The sequence below is a fragment of the Chelmon rostratus genome, chromosome 16 (assembly GCF_017976325.1).
Source record: "Chelmon rostratus isolate fCheRos1 chromosome 16, fCheRos1.pri, whole genome shotgun sequence".
NCBI lineage: Eukaryota > Metazoa > Chordata > Actinopteri > Chaetodontiformes > Chaetodontidae > Chelmon > Chelmon rostratus.
This window is the reverse complement of record NC_055673.1, coordinates 13,080,635-13,102,778: the sequence shown is the minus strand read 5'-3', so window position 1 is coordinate 13,102,778 and position 22,144 is coordinate 13,080,635. Positions and strand designations below refer to the sequence as shown.

The 22,144-nt window shown below is 43.6% G+C and overlaps 1 protein-coding gene across 1 annotated transcript; it reads left to right on the top strand.

Moving 5' to 3' along the window:
• Nucleotides 1-771: 771 nt before the first annotated feature.
• Nucleotides 772-18,088, top strand: poc1bl (POC1 centriolar protein homolog B (Chlamydomonas), like). Its single transcript, XM_041955876.1, has 11 exons — nt 772-904; nt 4,201-4,644; nt 7,045-7,214; nt 8,965-9,154; nt 9,342-9,527; nt 10,287-10,404; nt 12,325-12,501; nt 13,804-13,935; nt 14,770-14,880; nt 16,073-16,225; nt 16,334-18,088. Exons 2-11 carry the CDS (start codon nt 4,259-4,261, stop codon nt 16,463-16,465), a joined length of 1,755 nt encoding a protein of 584 aa, XP_041811810.1. The 5' UTR covers nt 772-904; nt 4,201-4,258; the 3' UTR covers nt 16,466-18,088.
• Nucleotides 18,089-22,144: the final 4,056 nt, after the last annotated feature.

Here is a 22,144-nt window from a genome sequence, read left to right as displayed (position 1 = left end):
AAGAACACATGACATATACGCATTAAAACAATTTAACTAAGGTGTTTATACTACACATAGCTTGTAATATGTTGACAAGCCACCTGTCTATTGGAGACTTCCAGCTCATGCTGTCAGCTCATAAATTTGCTACAGTGCACACACACAGCAGTATGTTCAGATATGTTAAGACATTCACAGAAACTAGTCCTGTGGATATCCTAAATATTTCTCAAGTATTGCAGCTTTTTGTTCACTAATCTAAAACTCACGTCTGGAAGTTTTCAGATTTCGCCGCAACACTTTAAAGATTATAGTTCACCTTCGGCATTCGGCACAGAGTAACGTCACACACTCACTGATAAACTAGTGACATTTTTGGAGTAACAATTACTGCTTGAGGCAAATCGCAGCAGAGAGTAATGACAGCTAGCTGTGGTTAGCATAGCGCTGCGTCAAGCTAACCGGAGAAGAGGCTACCACAGCCGGAAGTGAGATACAATAAAGTTTTTTTCTTCGGGGAAGTTAAGACGAGAAAACGGCAATATGAAGCGATAAGATAATATAACATTTTGTTTAGTATTAGTATTAGTATTGCCTTTGTACACTTTATAAACGCCTTAATAAGTCAAAATAGGAAACCTAAACGTATTTTAAGTATTTAATTTGTACTGACGACCCTCTCATTTACGACAAACGTTAAGCGAGCCCCGTCGTGCTTTCATTATGAAAGGTCTCACCGGAATCTGTACCATTCTAGTGGCTGCTTTGCCGCGGGTCAGAAAAGCCCAACGTGGAGGAGAGGATGTGGGTAAGCTGACATCTGCAAGCCAGAGGTTCAACGGGAAGACGACCGCAGTCAGGCTGACGAACAACGGCCTTAGCAACCTCGAGGAAACTCCACGACATGTAACTTGTTGTCAAGGTAAACCCAAACAAGCTAACCTCGTACTTTTGTTTTTAGAGAAATGTGCTTTTTTTAACTGTCACGAACGTTATGCTCAAAGTACAGTTTGCGCCAAAGCGTTGACGCTAACTTAAAATGCATTCCTGACTTCCTTGCTTGTTTACCAGGAAAATCACACAGTTAGTGTACGCCGTGGCTTGACAGCGAGGCTAACGCAAAGAAAGTTAACGATAGCTAACTGTTTAGCCACTAACAGTCGTGTTTGCCGCAGATATGTCTCTGAAAAGTTGAGATTCGTCACTAGTCCTCTGAGTCACTGTCGCACTAACTGTTAGTCCTCACGCTCACCCTCCCTGCTGACGACCGGACAAACAAACCGGAGTCCTAACGCTGCTTTCATTTGGCAGGCGGTGAGACCTGTTGCTGAACCGTGTGTTTCGACCGCAGGTGTAGCCGTGACAGCGACTCCCTGCTTGTCTCCTCGATCTCTTTATTCTTCCTCTATCAGCCGTGAAGCCTCTGAGATAAGAGTTTGATCAATCGATAGGCCGTAGAGAGCCACGGGCTGACATTTCAATCAGTATTAATATGGAGGACTCTCACTTTTGCTTTCACCTGGAGCTTTCTTACCTGCTAGAGTGAAGCTAGAGAAGAGGAGCCGCCAACTATTTTGATAATCGATTAGAGTAATTTTCTAAGGGAAAAAAGCCGAACATCTGTGATTCTAGCTTCTTAAATGTGGATATTTTCTGATTTATTTGCTACTTTGCAACAGTAAACTGAATATCTTTGGGTTGACATTAGAGCACGTCATCTTGGCCTTTGGGAAATCGATCCACATTTTTCACCTTTTTTTGACATTTCATAGACCGAACAACTAATCGATTCATTGTCAAAATCATCACCAGATCAGTCGACAGTGAAGTGAATCGTTAGTTGCAGCCGTCCTCTGCGTCACAGCACGGATCGAGTCTGTCTGGCTGTGTTTGGGTGTGTGTCAGAGACATTGTGATGCAGAATTCACTGTTTGACGTCTGGCCTGTCATCGCTCGTCACAGCCTGGCCGCTCTGGAGACAGTTGCTGTCAGTAATGTGGCCAAAGAATGCAATCAGCCAATAGATGATTGTGTTGGTGAGAGGAGTCCATGATCTTGTCTTACGGGTCTTTCACAAACTGAAAAGGGCCAATGATTTGTATGGGAGAGATGTTTGTACAACCTGTTCCACTGGTGCTCGTTGGATATTACATATGCTGAAACTATTTGTCCTTCTCTCTTGGCTGGCTGATGAGGAAATGAGCCATGTATTTAACAGTACGCAGCACAGCCTGCTCATGCCAGACTAACCATGGAGAAAACAGTTAACTTTGTCAGTACTGACATCTGAGAAGAAAGTGACTCCAGCATCAAGCCAACTTCGTTTCTTCTGTATGACTGTAACATAAATTATTGAGCCTTCTTTTTCACTGCGCTCTGTTTTTAAAGTCTCGTTCGTGTGACGGGGTGAAGCACGCACCGCAGATTGCAGCTTGGGAAGAAAGCCTTATCCCTCACTGACTTTGTTTTGTTTAATTTCCCTCTTAGCCAAAAAGTGGGGCAGGATTTTAAGCTGTGCGTTAGGCCTCCGTCCCCTCCTGCTCGCTCCAGACAGCTCCCCAGTAAGGCTATCACATTCAGAGAGAGTGGAAGGTGTGATGGACAGCTAATAAAAGGGGGTTTTGTCTGCAGGCGTCTCCATTTTGTAACCTCAGGACTCGCGAGTCCTCTGGCCAGGGCCCAGACTGGAGTGAAAGAGCTTTGCTGCTGCCTTGAAGGACTCGCAGTGCAAATTGAGTTTCCTCTGACTGTGTAGCGCAGATATACAGACTCTCACACGGCACTTAGCACACACACGCACATTTCACTTTTATTTGACAGTGTTTTCTCTGCAGCCACATAAAGTCAGACTGCTCCCAGAATTTTGGCAGAGCTGGGAAGTAACCATCACTGTGCACTGGTGCGAGGAAGGGAAAGCAGTGTTGGTGCGTGTGTGTCTGTTTGCACATCAGTATTGCTGTTAAGCCAGTCTGGCACTGGCTGGGACAAGTGTAAATGGCACCCTGTTCTAATATTAATGCAACACAATTATGTGATTACATTCAATTCAGTGTCAACATCGCTAAGTGGTCTGTTTTTACCGCAGCCCTCTGTCAAATCCTGGCATGCTAAGCTGATCTGTCAGACACAAATGTTTCAAATTGCTGTCTTCGTGTGTCTGCAAACCCAGACTAATCCTATTTTTAAATCAGGGGAAAAAAAGGCATCTATCTTCGTGCAAATATTCCACCCAGGTTTTTAGGCAACGTCTTTCTTCTTCTTCTTTGCACTCAGTGGACAGGAATGGAAATCCTAAAATGAGGAACCCTTCAAAATGCCTGATTCTCAATCTAAATCGACAACAAAAAGCTATCTTTGACCTGACTGTTTGATGAGCTGTATGTGTAATTTTTGATGTAAAGATATCGTGCAAGATCTGGGCTTGCTGTATAACAGGCTGTGGGTGCTAAGCACAAACCTGATTGCTACATTGTGGCTTTATAGTTTAGGTACATTGCAAAGGCTTGACTGACAACGTGTTCACCAGTTTTCCAGAATATGTTGTAACTGTAAGTGTGGGGGAAACCCATCGATATAATCATGTGGACAAAAGACTGAAAGCCTCAGTGGATTTCGTATTGATGTTACTGACACGAACAAATGTGAATTGGCTCATCTCAGATGACGCGTAAAGGCTGTCAAAATGTGCAGCATTGCAGCAGCACAGTTCCTGCAAAACCTTATTTAAGATCCAGTGTGACTAAAACCACACCGCTGTAATGAGGTTCATCAGGTTAAGGCGTCTTGTCGTTGGAGTGCATCACAGACTTAATTTATTCAGCACATTACTGTAACGTAAGCCATAATTTTGCCTCTTCCATCTTTTCAATTCGTATTTAATTTAAAGCATCTTAATGCAGCCCTGAGCATGCAATTATGTTTACGATGTTGCCGTTGATTACTGCTAGTCTGGTCTATTGGAGCTGTGTCCTTGAGGCACTTGTGAACTTAGAGGTAAACGTTGTCTTTCTCGGGTGTGAGTGTTTAGGTGAGTAGCTTCACTTTTGAATGGGTTTGTTGCTTAGTTGAACCTCATTCTAATGATTTGATTTAAAAGCTCTGCCTTGTAAGTCTCCTACTGTTGGTGTTCACGCTCCACATTTTCTGACATGCAATACAACAATTTTAATTTTATGTATGTTTTTTTTATGTGATTCTGTGTCTCTTTCTGATCTCCAGAGGTTTGTGTCCTGCAGGGCACCCCGAAGCTCACGGTGCCTCCCTGGGGCTTTCTGACATGAGGGGGCGTTGCTCTCGAAAACTGGGCGTGCTGGCCAAGGCCGGCTTCCTGGTGTGGCTGCTATGGCTGGGCTACCTACTGTTGGCACGCTCCTCCTTCCCCTCCTCTTCCTCTGTAGAGGAGGAAGACGAGGACCACATTTTTCTGGTGAGACAGTTCTCCATAGATGAGAGCGGGGCTGATGGGCAGCTGGCGAGGCCCCTCCACGTTAAATTACCGCCAGACAACAATGCACCGGGGGAGTGGGGTCGGGCCACGCACCTCAACCTCAGCCCTGAAGAAAAGAAGCAGGAGCAGGACAGCGTGGAGCGCTATGCCATCAATATCTATGTTAGTGATAAGATCTCCCTCCACCGGCACATCCAGGACCACAGGATGAATGAGTGAGTAAAAAAAGGCATCCTAAACAGAAATGAACCGCTAGTGGGAAAGTGACAAATGGGACTGTTACAGCAGAAGCTGACAAAAATATTTTTTTTTAGCAAAAATCACAATTTTTTTCATGTCTTGTTTTTTCCAAAACATACACGTGTATCTGGACACTGCATGGAACTGATAGCTGTGCTACAACTGTGTCAGGGATAAATGAGTCAATAGAGATTAAGTTGAGCTCTTTACTGGAATCAGTTTTCCATTCACAGTTTGCAGGGCTTATTGAAGCTGGTGGAGGCAGCTCTCTGCCTGAATGCATTTATTCCATCCAGAGGTGTCCACAGCTGTTCTCAGTTCAGCACCTCTGTGGTGAAACACAGGGTATGATGTCTTTTATTAGTAGTTCCTCCTTCCGCCTTTGCCTCATCCCTCACTGGCCATCCCAATGAAACCCAGATGTGGTATCCATGAGTGTGGCGAGAACCGCCATTTGTGTAAAAGCCATGTGTTTGTTTTACATGAAGCCCAGTTAAGCTTGGATTCCCGTTAGCAGCGGATTACATCTCGGGATACATTTTCTAAATTGCTGACATTGAAGGTGCAATGCCATATATGCTCATCTTAGCTTAAAGCATTTAGAAAAATGACTAACATTATCAACAGAGTGTGAGGAAATAAGAGTTCTGAAAGACATATGTGAAAGACATGTATGTATTGTGTTTCATGTTAACCAGCTAGCCCCAGCCTGTCCTGTTTCGTACAGTCTGATAGTATAGCTCAGAATAGAAGATACAGCCGAACACCTTCTCAATTCAAGTTTCTCTCTTACGCCCAATTAAGATGAACTTACTTGCCAAGTGAACTCACTGTAAAACACATTTCACTCAAACGAAACTCAGAGGTTTCTCAGTGAAACTGAAATAAACCATTTTAGCAGTGAGCTGCCTGCATATCCGAAGGCAGAGCATCTTGCTTCGATAAGATGCTCTGATCTTCTCAGCAGAAGGCTGAAAGGTGCTTATGCGCGGAAAAATTTCAAACTATCGTCCAGCATCAGGGCGGCCTGCGGCAGCATTTTGAGAAGGTTTTGAAACAGAGTCACTGCACCGTACAAACTGTCACTTTTATGAGTGGCATTTTTAACAAGCGCACAGTTTTCCTTTTACCTGTGACCTTTTGGTGTTTTGTTGGCTCAAAGGCGTTGGCAGGGATGAGGTGGCCTGCAGAGCCAATGTACTGTCTGCCCGCCCATACCATAATGGTGGCGCATGACACAAGACACAGTGGTGCTCTGTGCTAGTTCTGCATGAAAACATTCTATTCATAAGCGTAAAGACCTATTTTGTCTGCTAGTTTCACTTTGATAGTCAGAGAAATAACATTTCTTGTAACTGAAGACATGTAGCTGAGGCTTGACTGAAGGTTACTCAGTATAAAACTACCAGCTAGTCTCTATGGGTTATTGCACATGAAGTGAGCTTTAGTGAGATTTGTGGATTGCGTCCTCCACAGATGTAGGTTAATGGAGGGCGAATGCCTCCTCTTGTTGCCAAACTGTCCCAAGTGCATTAGCGTTTCTGTTTGGCTTCATGCCTAGCAACGATGTAAGCAAATGTGTTATGTCCTCTCAAGATAACTCATTCTAAAGTGGTAAGTATGTGCTTGTTGCAGTCTGCATGTACTCTGTAGTTACATCAGTTTGCTCCGGGGGGCAGGTTTGGTGGCAGATTCACTCTGTGCTGCTCTCTCCATCATGAAAGTGTTGCAGCACTGTGAACACAGTACAGTACAGTTGCTGATTGGTTGCGACTAATGCTCAGCCCTGACATATTTGTTCTAATCCCAACCCACTTCTAACAGTGTCATAGTTGTGGCTTTAGCCTCTGGCTGCAGCATCACCAGAAGTCATTCATCCTGTGCCAGTGGTTACAGTCTCTCAGTGTTGTACGCCACTCATTCACAAAAATAGAGCGCAGAGGAAAAAAAAGGGTTTGCCGTTTTATCCCTCTCCATGCCTCCTTTTGTTCTCGTTCCCATAGTATTTCCAGTTTTTCACCCTAATTTTCATCAGGTGTTGCCCCTGTCCCCTCTCTCTGTTCTGCTCTCCTCGTCTCAGTTTGTTCAAGTATCTGTGGTCTCTCCCCGAGCACTGCTGTGGTATGTTGCTCACTGGTGTGATACCCTCCCCACCCCCCGTCCATATTTCTGCAGCTCTTTATTGTTTTAATGACTGCCATCTGGATTAAGACCAGACGCCTCCCCCTGCCACGGTAGTTGCTGAAGCGGCTCTGGTTGTATGAAAGCATCATTTCTTTTTTATATGAGTACAATTAGGATGCTGTTTTTATAATAGGTGTGTGCTGTAACATGTACTATTGCTGATGTCAACCGTGTCTGTCTTTTCCCCTCAGATGCCGGATTAAGAAATTTGACTACAGGCGTTTACCCACCACCTCTGTGATCATAGCCTTCTACAACGAGGCCTGGTCCACCCTGCTCAGGACTATTCACAGTGTCCTGGAGACCACGCCTGCCATCTTGTTGAAAGAGATAATCCTCATTGATGACTACAGTGACCGAGGTCAGACCCTCCACACTAACACATAAACCTGTGTGTTGTTATTTTTTCCTGTGAAAACAAAGCTGCCAGAAATAAAAGTCTTTCAAGTTCAGAAACAAAGAGGGCTGACAGTCTTGGCCTAGTTTAGCAAAGCGGACAAGCCAAGCCTCAATTGTGCTTTGATTTTTTCACAATGACAGTGTACAAAAGAACAAGTCAAGCAGGACTCTGCTATATATAGAAATAAGATGCTATCTATGCGGCAGTGAATAGATAATGCCTCTGGATATGTTGCGAAAGCAATTAGAAAAACATCCTCAGAAAAAAGCGAGGACAATTTCCTTTAATGATAGAATGAGGTGTGGAGTTGCTTCAAGGCATACTGCAAGTGTTTGGCTTTGTTTTTGGCCATTTTTAAAGGAGGATCATTATCAGAAATGAGCAGATTCTTGGCAGCTTTTTTGTTGGTAACAGACTCTTATTTCGAGGGCGTTTTATGTTTAATTGAAAAACAACAAGCATTGCATGCAATTCTTCTGTTGTATGTAGCTGCACGGTGTCGACATCTACGTGACACAGGTATGAACTTCAGTGTGAGAGTTCGTTCTTGGTCTTGGGGTCAGTGCAAGTGACAAAATAGTCTCAGCTCAAAGGTTTACTTACTGGCTTTTCTAGCTTCCAGCTACATCTTACGGTCTCCATCAACAAACGGAATGTGAACTGATTTCTGCAGACCCGTGTTAAACTCTGTGAATGATACTACTTCGTCTCAGACACTGGATACAGGAGTAGCTCAATGTCCGCCCGTCTTAATGGAATTGGTCTTCTGTCCCAGCAAGTCTAGTCTGTGTATCGGAGACATTACACCATAATGATTACTTCAGTGTGCACTGAGCTGCCATGATATCATTTCCTCTCCTCTGACCACCCTGACCAAATGGAATGCTAGACATGCCACTCCCGAACCAGAACGGTTACTGCAGACAGACAGCGACTGGAGGACTGACAGCTCTCTCTCATGTTTCCGACTTGGTTGAACAGCATTCCAAGCTTTATATTGACCTCACTCAATGAAAGGTGTGTCAGCGCAGGTAGTAATTCACTCTGCAGCAAGTGTTGTAATGGTGGTGGCTAAACCTGCATGAACCAATATTTAACACTGAATCAGATGACTCAACTGTCAACATAAATGTCGTCAAAAAGGAGTCGCCAAAGCTGCAAAGATTTATCACTCAACTCTGCAACCTTTGAACCGGTTTTAGCTAATTGTTGGTTTTACAGTCCGCAAATAAGCTTGAGTCTTGAGCCGCACACATCAACCAGGCTCATTGTGCACTACCTGCCCAGCAGCATCTGGCAGACAGATAAAGGCTAGGGGACTATTTTGTGACCAAATTTGGGCTTCTAGCGAGCTTAAGCGCCAGATGTGTTTGTCAGGAAATAGGGGAAACCACAACAGAGGAAAGCGAATTAGAATATTGGACAACATTCATTAGCCATTGGCCAGCAATACAATCCCAAATAAATGCCAGTGTTGCTTCGTGTCAGCTGGATTTGAAGTAGACAGTTGTTTGCTAACATGTTAGCCAGAACAAGCTTTATAAGGTGCTGATTTGGTAGTAGCTGTGTGTCTCTTGGCTTGTTCTGGCATTTTTTCTGGCCTAGCCTGAAATAGCATAACTTTAATGTTACACACTGTGTGTGTGTGTGTGTGTGTGTGTGTGTGTGTGTGTGTGTGTGTGTGTGTGTGTGTGTGTGTTATGAAAAACAGGCTACCTGAAATCCCAACTGGCTGACTACATCAGTAATCTGGAACGTGTTCGGCTCATCCGCACCAACAAAAGGGAGGGCCTGGTCCGGGCACGTCTCATTGGTGCCACCTACGCTACAGGTGACGTACTGACATTCCTTGATTGCCACTGTGAGTGCGTCCCTGGCTGGATTGAGCCTCTGCTGGAAAGGTGGGTTGACCAAATTAGATGAGCAAGAGCTTTCTGCAAATCTAAACCTAAAGAAATGTTTTGTATTTGTGCAAACTCGACCTGAATACAAATCAAAACTGAAAACAATACCAAACACTAAATCAGACTACCATACTTTTCCCATGTCTCTGTTTTCTGCATGTGATCGGCCATGCTGTGCATTTAGGATCGGTGAGAACGCCAGTACCATCGTGTGCCCTGTGATCGACACCATTGACTGGAACACCTTTGAGTTTTACATGCAAACGGACGAGCCAATGATCGGAGGTTTTGACTGGAGACTCACCTTTCAGTGGCACTCCGTCCCCGAAGTGGAACGCAAGAGGCGCAGGTCTCGCATTGACCCCATCAGGTGACAGCATGATACTTCAGAAGTGCTGCTCTCACAGGAGATCACTTTATCAGATTGGCACCCGTACAGGTGTAGCTCTCTGCTCTGAAAATTGTAATACACCTCTCACAGATAATTTGTCACTGTGCGTGTTATATTACTTTATTACTTATATACTACATTTCCACTTCTATTATATCCTAAGAGTGATTGATCTTTTAACACAGGTATCTATTAAAATTGGCCAATTTTAACAAACCCATACACATGTTGCATCATTTTTATCGGAAACAACGTAAACTCTCAAATAAACTTTTTAAAAACTTTTTGTAATAAAATTTTAGTTCGCCCTACATTGAGCTGGAGCTTCAACCTTCATAGAGCAACTCCAACGTAACCTTGTATGGAGGGAAGGCATTGCAGCGCAGACCTCTCTGGGTTTAAGGGCTGGTTGCACCGCATGTGGTCTGCTGTGCTTGTGATCACACCCAACTGTGATGCACGATTACGAAATGTTGCACTGTGAAGTCTTGCACTGGGCAGGTTGTGGGAAGAGCAACCGCTACTCAGCACCGCAAGTGTGATTATTCACTTAGATAGTTGTCAAGGCCTCTTTTAATAAGGTGTTTCACATGTTCTAAAGGTGGCATATTACACAGTTCAGTAACTACATTTACTCTGCATTAAGCAAAATGCTACATAATTTCTGTGGAAGCGGGTGGGGACATGGGATTGAAAATTACTTGTATATAGTCGCCTAATTATCACTGTTTCCTCTAGGTCTCCGACAATGGCAGGTGGATTATTTGCTGTGAGCAAGTCTTACTTTGAGTACCTGGGCACATATGACATGGGCATGGAGGTGTGGGGAGGAGAAAACCTGGAGCTCTCTTTCAGGGTGAGTTCAGTCCTCCTTCAATGAGCAGAGTCACTGCTTTACCACGGCGGAGCCACTTAGCAGTACGAGACCAGAGTACGGCTTTTAAAAATGCTGGGAAAGACTGACTAGTCTCACTGGCTTTGATGTCAAAATCTCTTAATCTCAGACAAAACATCTATCGACATTTCATTAGCACAGACAGTCTTTTTTTCATAGCCCCTGATCTTTTGATTCATCCATCTCTTAACAGCAAACAGTCAGCGGGTAATTGGTGTGAGAGAGACACATGTCAGTGTCAGATCACAGTCAGCCATGGCATCTGAAACTGCACCCTGATATTGGCTGATGCCTTGTTGTGACGCTGGTGTCTCTTTTCACTTGTCTGCGTCAATCAAATTGGCACAGATTTTAGGCTATGTGTGAGTTTGTAGCAGGAGCATTCAAGGGGAGGCAATGCAAATTGTGTGTGCATGATTTATAGTGTGTATGTGGTTTCAGTGTGAAGACGAATGGGCTGCTCCCCTGAGTGATGTGTTATGCATGTGGAAATAAAAAAAGCCTCTCACTGGGACTTTTTGCCATAAATAATTCATGTTTAGTGAATTGGTTTTCAATGCTGTTTTTTGGAGTGCTAAAAAGATACGGTGCGGGGTAAAGTGCCCGGTGACTTAAAGTAATAATCTTGAAGATTTTCATTTAAATAAAGTCACAAATGGCAAATGAGGTAACACAATGGTGACTAAGCCTATGGCCCAATGATAAAAGCCCTTGAATTTGCAGTATTATGAACTGCAAGCAGCGCTCCGTTTGTGATGCGTTTCTATCGCCCAGCTGTGGTTGGTCCGCCAGAGAGGGTAGACAGAGCTAACGCAACAGACTCCCTCTTCAACTCACTTGTATGTAGAGAGGCACTAGCTTTGCAAATAAATGGTTATTATGGACGAACAAACAAAAGATTAATGACTACAGACGGACATCTGACTGAGGTCACGCAGGTTTGGAGCTCTACAAACACACCTGTAATTACCAGTTGTCACCATAGTTGCCGCCAAAGAGAACGAAACAGAGACCTTTGAGATTGTGGCTGTAAGATAGATGGGGCTGTCATTTAATGGCTGCTTGGCTATGGATATACAATAATGATTTTGCCTTGTGTAATTGGAGCATTGCTCAGCCAAGTCATAAGAACGAGCATGTTAACAACCTTTCATCCTTTAAGGATGTTGTTTTGCTCCATGGTGGAAGATCAAGCAGTTACACAATGCAAATTACCGTAAATCAGAGAGAGTTCTCAAATTCAGCGAGGTCTTAAGACTCACAAGAAGGCTTAATTTTCATCGTGAGATTGAAGGTAAAGAGTGCACAGCTTGGATAGTCATTCAGAGAGGATTATTAGCATAGCAGCAGTCACCACAAACATGATTATCCTATTTGTATTAAGGTTTGTGTCCTCCTTCAGGGAGAGGACAAATATAGCATTAAAGTGTAATTTATTATGTGCCCAAGGGCAGATCAGACTTTTAAATGACTCTTGTTTGTCAGTTTGAAAAGTTTACTGTTTGCAGCTTTCAAATCAGCTGCTAGCTCACTGGCAGGTAAGTCAAGACTTGAATGATGGACAAGTTAAACAGCTGTTGTTAGATATTTCAACACTTGGTGTATAATAGACAGTATTAATGATGACTGTGTCAGTTTAAATGCTGATTCTCCGATTCTGCTGTCCATTATTTCACCATCATTCTCTATCAAGATTTATTGTGTAGCGGTTATACGACTATAGACATAAACTGTGTACAAGAATTGGGTAAACCTCCTTCTGGGGATGTTTAGCCACAAAATTATAGAATTTGTATTCAGACATTGAGAAGCAATATAATGAAGTTAAAGGAAACTAGAAAGACCTCATATATGTCTTGTCATGTATTTAACCCCCCTCAGGTGTGGCAGTGTGGGGGCAGCCTGGAGATTCACCCCTGCTCTCATGTGGGCCACGTGTTTCCCAAAAAGGCCCCATATGCACGACCCAACTTCCTCCAGAACACTGTAAGAGCTGCAGAAGTTTGGATGGACTCTTATAAACAACACTTCTACAACAGGAATCCCCCAGCCAGAAAGGTAGGACGCTTCAAACCGAAAGGATCGAAGCGTTTAAACAGCGTGTCTTGCTAGACGTGCTGCTGCCGTGAGGAATGCAAGACGCTGACCTCTGAATACTCCCTGAATCATACTTGGACAAAGACATTCTCTTGGCACAGAGCTCTGTCTTAGTTAGCCTGTTACAGGCTTGTTTTTCATTCAGCTGGTACTAACCTGAAGCCCTGCAGTGATGCCATGTTACACCTGACAGCACCGTGTTAATATGGTACAGAGAGTGGCTTCCCTTTGATGTTAGATTTCGATGTTTCATATGATATGATTCACCTGTGTGGGTGTCAGCTTATGATGAAACACAGTCATGTGTGACTGGGTCAGGCGTATGGTGTGTGCGTATGGTGTGTGCGTATGGTGTGTGCGTGTGCGTGCGTGCACGAGTCGTGCGTGACGTGTGCCGTGTGCCTCTCGGGTTCTGAGTATTGGGCATCATCAAAAATTCATGTATCTCAGTTTCACCTATCTGAAAAAAAGTACATTATTAATGTCAGGGATCTTTGATCAAACAATAAATTACCTGGTCAGGGGGAGATTGAACACAGCATGGCCAGACCAGATCACCAGCTGCACATCTAAAATGCTGCTGTCATAACATGTTAACACACTGCCGAGGCACAGGCAGTAATACTGTTTTGTAGTAGTACATAATTCTTTGGAGTAATACATCTAATTACTTATATTGATTTGATATTTTTGTGACGTTGAAATCCTGCCTGTTTTTTTTTTTTAAGAGCACCCAGCAGTAATTTTTAATGAATGTTTGTACCCTGGATTTTTTTGGTAGAATGTTTTAACTGTTTTAAGAGTTAAAAAAAAAGCATTATTTATATGTTTGTGAGTTTGAGATACTCCGTTCCTCCATTGTTTACCTCAGTCTGAAATAGTTAAGCTTATCTGTGAGACTTTGCAGTTCCACTCCACTCTCAGCCCGTGCAAAGATACTTTTAAGGTGTGAATGAGTTGCTTAAGGTCGAATTCCACACCTCAGCAAACACACCTATCCAGGTGCAACCAATCACCTGCTACGTTGTTTCCTGGTGGTGCCATAAGGTCAAGGTTTTCAAGTGTATCCTACATACGCCTTCATATCCAGGATGTTAATATTTACTTTTATGGTGTGACTGTTTTCAAATGTTCAGTTCACTTAGATATATAATTTACATGAACTTTAGCATCTTCTCCTGCCAGCGAAATATAACTTGTATATAAAGATTTTCACTCACAATTCTAGAAAGATGACTTATTCATTGTGTGCTTACTTTGCAGGAGACTTATGGGGATATATCAGAGCGGCTGCTGCTGAGGGAGAGGCTGAAATGCAACAGTTTTGACTGGTATCTGAAGAATATCTACCCTGACCTGCACGTACCTGAGGACCGGGGGGGCTGGCATGGGGCTGTGAGTGTCTGCTGTTTCTCTTTTTTATTTACGCTAATCGTATATTTTGTGCTTGTTTGCACTGGCCTTGTTACTGAATTCAAAAAGAAATAGCATTGCAGTTGTGTCTTCCTTTCTTAAATCCGTCTTTTTGAGTCTGAAATGTGTAAGGAAGAGGCATGATACGGGAAAATCCTGTTGAAAGTGAGAAGGCTGGACTTGGACAAACAAAGGCTTTGAAACCCATTTGGACTGGGATCAAGACCATTCTAATCCAGACACCTGGTGGAGTATTCCATTGCAAAACGCTTTGCACACGATTCTTGGTTGGCTCAGTGTTGAGTTTTAAAATTCTGAAATTTCAGCCACCACTTTGTCACCATTGTCTGAGGAAAAGCCCAAAAATCCCTGAAGGATTTCTGCAGCCTTAACATCTCGCATCCACCACATTGCCGCTTGTTGCCGCTTGTTTCACCTTCACAGCAGTGAAATCATGTGAAATGGAAGGCCGGCATTGTCCAGAAATCTGAAGTGGTGTTATTATCTAAAATTTCCATACATGCCTGCAGCACCAATGTCCTGTACATGTGGCATTTTCTCAGAGGTAGAAATATTGGCATTTTGATGCATGAGAAGCATGAGAAAGTAAAAATTGGTTAAAGTATTTGATATTGATTGCTTAATATGTGTGTGTCGATGTGGAAAGCAAGCAAACGCAGGCAAAAGTGTGTTTCAAAGTGATATTTCAGAGAGGACTGAATCTAGCAGCGTCGGTGATGCTGACCTGCCTCACATGAATCAATAAAATACAGCATTTCAATTTTTATTGAGATTTATTGTTCTCCCCCCTGCCAGGTGCGGAGCTCAGGGATCCACTCAGAGTGTCTGGACTACAACGCTCCGGAGCACAGTCCCACCGGCGCCCACCTCTCTCTGTTTGGCTGCCACGGCCAGGGAGGCAACCAGGTGCATTAGGCATTTCACACTTTTACCCTAACTTTCTCCATCCCTCCCGTGCTCTCGCGTTTTCTCTCCTGTCACAATCTCACAGCCTCTCTTGGCCCAGTGGGAGATGTATCTTGAAATGTCAACGCTTTCTGCTAACCCCTGAAACGAGCTGCCACAGTTGATTCACACCAGAAAATTGCTCTCTGCTTGCAGTCCGGCATGACTTGAATGTAATGAAAGGAAAAAGGCATGTTTGGTATTGTGTCCTCATTTACCCCAAAATATTGTGCAATTGAATCACTGGCACTTTTAAACTGAATGCCTGCCAGCTCCAGTGATGGATGGTTTAAGCAAACGGCAGATTATTTGTCGGTGAGGATGTATATTTAATGTTGCAGTCAGACAATAGGCAGAGCTCCTTTCTGTGAATCTCCAACCTGCTTGATATCTCTGATTACCCCACTGATGCAGCGCATCGGGTGTCCCCAGTCACAAAAAGCACCATGTGTGACTGAAAATCAATGTTTGAATGAGTCCCCGCTGAAACAAAAACCTGAGGGCCCTCCACCGCCTCCCTCCTGCCCCCCCTTCCCTGGCCCACACAAGAACCCACGTTCCATTTAAAAGATACATGAGCCTTGCCGGCAGAATGAATGGCACAGCCTGGGTAAATAAGTTTGAAGCCAGACATGGGGGCCCCGAGTGAGTCTTTTATTAGAAACAACCATTATGGGCCCTGATGCACCTGAAAGATGTATGAGATGTGAAGAGAAGGATGGGGTAGGATGGAGATTGATTACCTGACCCCCCCCGTTTAACGGGTAGCCCAGGAAGCCTTTTGTCCCGATGGGCACGAATAGTTGGGTTTGTGTTCAGGACTGGTTGATTGAGAGGGCCAAGTCTTTACTGATGAGATCCCTCGACACACACGCCGACACGCCATGCAACGGTAGCTTAGCCAGGACTTGATCCCACAGCAGAGTGAGAGGAAAACATTCTGTAATCCTGGCAGAAAAAAACACGCCAAACTGCACCGTTGTGCTCGTCGAAAGGCTTAATAAAGCCAAGAGATTAAGGTAGAGAGAGACAAGAGCCAAAACAAAAAGAGCCAGAGCGGTGCTTTAGTCTCAGCGACGGCTGGTTGTGATTTCCATTTCATGGCAAAGAACCACACATTCATGCGAATAACCGCGTCTCTCTTCTGCTCCAGTACTTTGAATACACATCTCAAAAGGAGATCCGATTCAACTCGGTGACAGAGCTGTGTGCTGAGGCGCTCGAGGGACAGACCGCCATCGGGATGAGGCACTGCCCTAGCGATGGGGAGGTCAAACCCCCCAGTATCATCTGGGAGTTCAGAAAGGTAGGGGCTCACGCACAAGCACGCACAGCCAAGTACCCACGATTCCACACCTTTCACACACTTTCGTATCCTACCTCTGATCTGACCTTTCTCGTTAAACCCTTTCAGGACGGAACCATCTACCACCCTCACTCTGACATGTGTGTGACAGCCTACCGCACACCAGAGAGCCGCACAGACGCCCAGATAAGGCGGTGTACCCCGGGAGACAAAAACCAGCAGTGGAAGTTTGAGTGGTAGGAGGAGGAAGAGCGAAAGTAGCAGGAAACCTCAAGTGACCTTGTTTTACCATAGTGCAATTACTACAGTGGATGTCTTCTTCGCTGCTCCCAATTCTCTCGCTCTCCAAGTCGGCACTCCATTTGAATGGGAATGGAGAGCAAATAAGCGGTGGTGAAAAGGTCACTTTAAGCCAGTGATTGACCCAATTCAGTGCTTTTATACCCATGTGAATGACTGAATAAGTTTGCGGCGAAGCGAATGAGAATTGCAAGAAGAGGTTTATATGGTCTTTTTAAGCAGACCAGCTGAACCTGAGACTTTCGTGTTGCTTTCATCCAAGTGCCTCTGCAACCAAAACGGAGTCCAGCGCACATCTCAAGTGTCTTAAATGGTCACGTGTTCGTTCTTCTAACGCAACAACTTGAAACTGTCCGGCACGTAAAAGAAGTGCCTTTCAACGAGATCTGAGACGAAGCATTTCCTGGATGAACTACATGCAAAATCATGCTGCACTACATTACGTTACCTTGATGTGCAATTAATATTAATTATTATTGTTAAACCCTGACGCTTGTTTGTTTTTAGTTGTCAAAAAAATGACCAATTTCAAGACGGACTGCTGAAAGAAGACACGCCAGGAATGTAGGGTCAACAGCATTTTTTCTCCCCCGAACCAGCCACTTCCTAACATGCTCCATCATGTGAGAGGAAAACGGGGCGAGAGCGCTGCGGTCATACTAGACTGCTCCTCAATTCTATCTCTTGCCTGTGGAGCCAGTTTCATGGTAGAATGCTGCCTGAACAAGACTTGAAGCATTCATTAAGCATTTGTGTTAAGTGCAATTTGCCCCAGAGGGCTTAGCGTGTAGACAGGAATGTAGTAGTCTATTCTTCCCCGTTGTTTAAAATTAAGAATACCCTCTAAAGTCATCTGTCACTGTGCCTTTGGAAAGGTTGTCACCCCAAAAGAACTTTTGTTCGTGCCGAAATGAAACGTGCCAGCGGATGTCAAACGTGTTTAGAACATTCAAAATGCTAAAACAACACTGGCTTGATGCACTTGATTTTATTTAGACACAAAGAGCCTTAAAGGTAGCACCTGTTTAACTTAATCCTTCAATTTGGCTGTGCCAGACTGTGTTGTTAGGACTCCTGTGTGTAAACTGTACTTGAAACGGCATCAGAAATACTCCTGTGTTGTTGTTTTTCCACTGAAGACCCTGTGGGTGTTCCTGGGAATCAAGGACCAAGAGACGCAGTGCAACTGTTGTTAAAATGTTTGCTGAGAAGCAGCTGTATTTGCTGAAGACTGCTTATCACTGAGCAGTGTTTGGCATCTGTGGTCCTCTGACCCCATGAATATGAGATATTCATACGAGTCAGTCGCTGCAGTGGGTAAACAAGAAGGGGACTTCCTGTTTTGTGTTAACTTTTTGTAAATAATGTTTGGTTTAAGGGACCAGAGAGGGACAGTGGTATTGTAAAGCACCTCTAAAACTACTGATAATGAAAAAGGGATGATGAATACTTGATATGAAGGAGAGGGTGATTGAAATGGGATGGATGTGTCAATGTTGATTAAAGCTGTTGGGATAATTGAAAGAATAAAAAACTAACCGTTGTTGCACATTGTCATTTTCTCTGCTTCTGTCTCAGCAAAAGCTTCTATCCTGCCTTACCTGTTTAAAGCTATGTGACATACAGCAGAAGAGAAAACAAAGCCGTGGCAGGTTCACAACTAAAGTTTGAGCAACAACATGAAACAGGTATGTGAGTTCATTAAAAGCTGTGGCATCCCACTCCTCATTCCTTTCAAACAGGGATTATGGTATTTGCTGTCATTTGGCGCCACCTACTGGTAGGAAAACAAATAACACTGACAAGTCATGGAAGGTCATCCACCACAAACTGGCCACAGGTCACGAGAAGAATTTGAACTGGTCATGGTGTGAGATTGCGTCAATGTTTTAGCTAAGCTGTATGTTTCCCATTGTTTTCTGAATGTCTGTGGGCTCAGAGAATGATTAGTCTAACTCATTATGTGCATCAAAGGCATATTGTTTGTTTCCTGTATCCTTGATCCACATTTAATGCAGCAAATATTACTAATCAAGCTATTTTAAGACAGAATTGTTGGATCATTAACTGCTTTCTTGTATTCAGGAAGATGCAGACATCAGAAAGACTGCAGGGAAAGCCTTTACAGTGGAGGCTTAACAGTGAGGGAGGTGGGATGAAGAGTTTTAGTCATGTGACACTGCGTGTTGTATTTGGTTCATACATAGATACTGTGATAATATCACAGATCCTGAGGTATGTGTGGACACATCATATTTCACATTAATACATCTTTTTAAAGGATTTGTTATTTGCGTAGTTTGGGTAAAAGTCTGATATTTTTTTTACTAAATTTACAGCATCACAGAATCTGGATCATCATCATCTTGGGATGCAGGTGAGAGGTGTGAGTGGTGGTGTTTTTTACAAAGAGGAGGATGGGGGAAGAGTGAGGCCTCTCTGAATATGAGAAGTTCATATTCTCCAACTATCCCTTGGTGACAACTGTTGCTTCGTCTGCCTGGTAAGGTGCACTGGCCGATGTGCTTTCAAACATGCAGCATGTGTCTCTGATAGAAATGTTCCTCAAATCAGTCACATTTCCTTGAAGTCGTTGGTTGCTTCAAGGCAGCTTGGTTCTTTTTCAGGGCAGATTTAGAGCTTTGACAGTTTTAAACCTGTGCCCTTTAGGTTGTGTTGCTTTCGCTCCACAGGGGCAGCGTTTTGTGGTGGTCTGTCCATTTTTCCAACGTGACAGTCACAGCCCTTTGGGTGTGCAACCATCATCTCCCCATTTGAGAGTCGTTAATCATCTCACGCACCGAATCTGACACGAGGAGCGACAGGATCAACCTATCACGTCAGAGAAAGGCTGACAAAGAGCCTTGGTGGAATTAAAATGCAATTAAGTGTGTTGTCACTGGGCCAATAAATTCTTTCACTGTCTGTGTTGTAATAGTTTCACATTGGTGCAGAGCCGCAACAGTTAATTGATCAGTTGTCAACTATCAAATTAATCGTTAATTAATAATTAATTTGATAATCGATTAATCAGTTTGAGTAATTTTTTTTAATGAAAAAAAGGGAAAATTAAATGTTAAAATTAAATGTGAATATTTCCTAGTTTCTCTACTCCTCTTTGACAGTAAACTGAATATCTTTGCATTGTGGACAAAGCAAGACATCTGAGCATGCCATCCTGGGCTTTGATTGCCATATTTCAACATTTTCTGACATTTTAAAGACCAAACAACTTATCAATTAATGAAGAAGATAACAGATTAATCTGCAATGAAAATAATGGTTAGTCGCAGCCCTGCACTGGCATTTTGTTTACAAAATATTTTGTTTTTTTTTTAGAGATGGGAAACAGAAAAGTAAAAGTAAAAATCATACTTTCAAATGAAGGAAACTGTGATATTTCAGTCCTGATGTGTTGAATGAACGAAGCCTTTTTGTTTTGTTTTGTCTGTAGTGGAGTGACAGCAGGAAGGATAGTAACGTAGCCCAAAGGTGCGTCTGCAGCTCACCATTGTTGTATTTCTCCCGTGAATGCATTCGCACCAAATATCTGTTGCATGGAAAATGTCATCCATCATCCGCCGCTAAATGAAAACGCCCTCATGCAATAACATTAATATTGTGTCTCTGACAGACACGACGAGCCCAGTCTACCGTGGCATATTACAACACTCCGGCTGACTTGTTGCCTTCCCGTGACTCTTTGTAGTTTTCACAATATGGGTACTCGATCAAACACTATGCCACTCAAATTACCTTCTCGCCCTGAATGATCGCCTTAATTATTTAGTATTTTAATTTGCTTAAACATACATTTTGTGTCAGATTTCATCTTTGGTGTCAAGAGTTTTCATATCAGTTTCATATGAGTGACAACTGACTGCAAATGAAGAGACACCACCAAGGTGAATGATTTCCCAGCTCGGGTCCATGGTTTTCCCCCAGGGTCACAGAGATGTTATGACTACTAGTCCAGTTACAAACCCGGAAAAAGTCTCTGAGGGAACTATCTGGGTCTAATACTTTGAAAAACTCTGACTCAGAGTCAGCTTAAAATGTCTGTTCACGATTAAACACCTAAGGCCACAATTTTTCTCCCCTCTGTTGTAGAAGATTTACCTGTCCATATGCTGGCGTTCAAATTCAACCTCAAGGTCGTCGAGTTCCACCAGCACTAATTCTCTACACTTCCGGTTTAACTATTTCGCCACAAATTAAAAGCACGGAAATTTTCGCAATAAAGTTCGTTGGAATAAAAATGGCGCATTAGAAATACAACTCTTGGCAACTTAGCGTAAGAAATCACAGGAACAACACATTTAGATTAAAACTGCAGCACTTAATTTTTCTAATTCAACTACAGTTACGAAAACAGAAAGTAGAAACCTAAGTTACAACACAGTCTTTGGTTACAGCCAATATCCTCTTCAACCAAATACTGCAACCGATACAAGACAAAACAACAAGCAAACATGGACAATGACATTTAGGTTGGAATAAAAATACATTCAGAAAATTTCTTTTGGATTCAACAGGTCTACACTCATTGGTTTGTGTAAAAACATGACGAAACCATCTCAAAACTATTTTATGCTATTTTGATTTACATTAATTACATTGCCCCCTCCATGCTGCTGTCGATTTTAATTGCATTCGAGTATATACACTGCTCAAAATAATAAAGTGAACACTTAAACAACACAATGTAACTCCAAGTCAATCACACTTCTGTGAAATCAAACTATTCACTTAGGAAGCAACACTGATTGACAATCAATTTCACATGCTGTTGTGCAAATGGAATCGACAGCAATTTTAGGCAATTGGCAAGACGCCCCCAATAAAGGAGTGGTTCTGCAGGTGGTGACCACAGACCACTTCTCAGTTCCTATGCTTTCTGGCTAATGTTTTAGTCACTTTTGATGCTGGTGGTGCTTTAACGCTAGTGGTAGCATGAGACAGAGTCTACATCCACACAAGTTGCTCAGGTAATGCAGCTCATCCAGGATGGCACATTAATGCGAGCTGTGGCAAGAAGGTTTGCTGTGTCTGTCAGTGTAGTGTCCAGAGCATGGAGGCGCTACCAGGAGACAGGCCAGTACAGCAGGAGACGTGGAGGAGGCCGTAGGAGGGCAACAACCCAGCAGCAGGAGCGCTACTGACAAAATGACCTCCAGCAGGCCACACATGTGCATGTGTCTGCTCAAACAGTCAGAAACAGACTCCATGAGGGTGGTATGAGGGCCCGACGTCCACAGGTGGGGGTTGTGCTTACAGCCCAACACCGTGCAGGACGTTTGGCATTTGCAAGAGAACACCAAGATTGGCAAATTCACCACTGGCGCCCTGTGCTCTTCACAGATGAAAGCAGGTTCACACTGAGCACATGTGGCAGACGTGAAGAGTCTGGAGACTCCGTGGAGAACGTTCTGCTGCCTGCAACATCCTCCAGCATGACTGGTTTGGCAGTGGGTCAGTAATGGTGTGGGGTGGCATTTCTTTCGGGTGCTGCACAGCCCTCCATGTGCTTGCCAGAGGTAGCCTGACTACCATTAGGTACCGAGATGAGATCCTCAGACCCCCTGTGAGACCATATGCTAGTGCGGATGGCCATGGGTT

Bases quoted from the DNA above. Each gene is read 5' to 3' on its own strand.
- poc1bl (XM_041955876.1), top strand. From the start codon at position 4,259: ATGAGGGGGCGTTGCTCTCGAAAACTGGGCGTGCTGGCCAAGGCCGGC. The intron at 9,528-10,286 runs GTGACAGCATGA...TGTTTCCTCTAG, and splicing joins TCTCGCATTGACCCCATCAG to GTCTCCGACAATGGCAGGTG. The intron at 16,226-16,333 runs GTAGGGGCTCAC...AAACCCTTTCAG, and splicing joins TCATCTGGGAGTTCAGAAAG to GACGGAACCATCTACCACCC.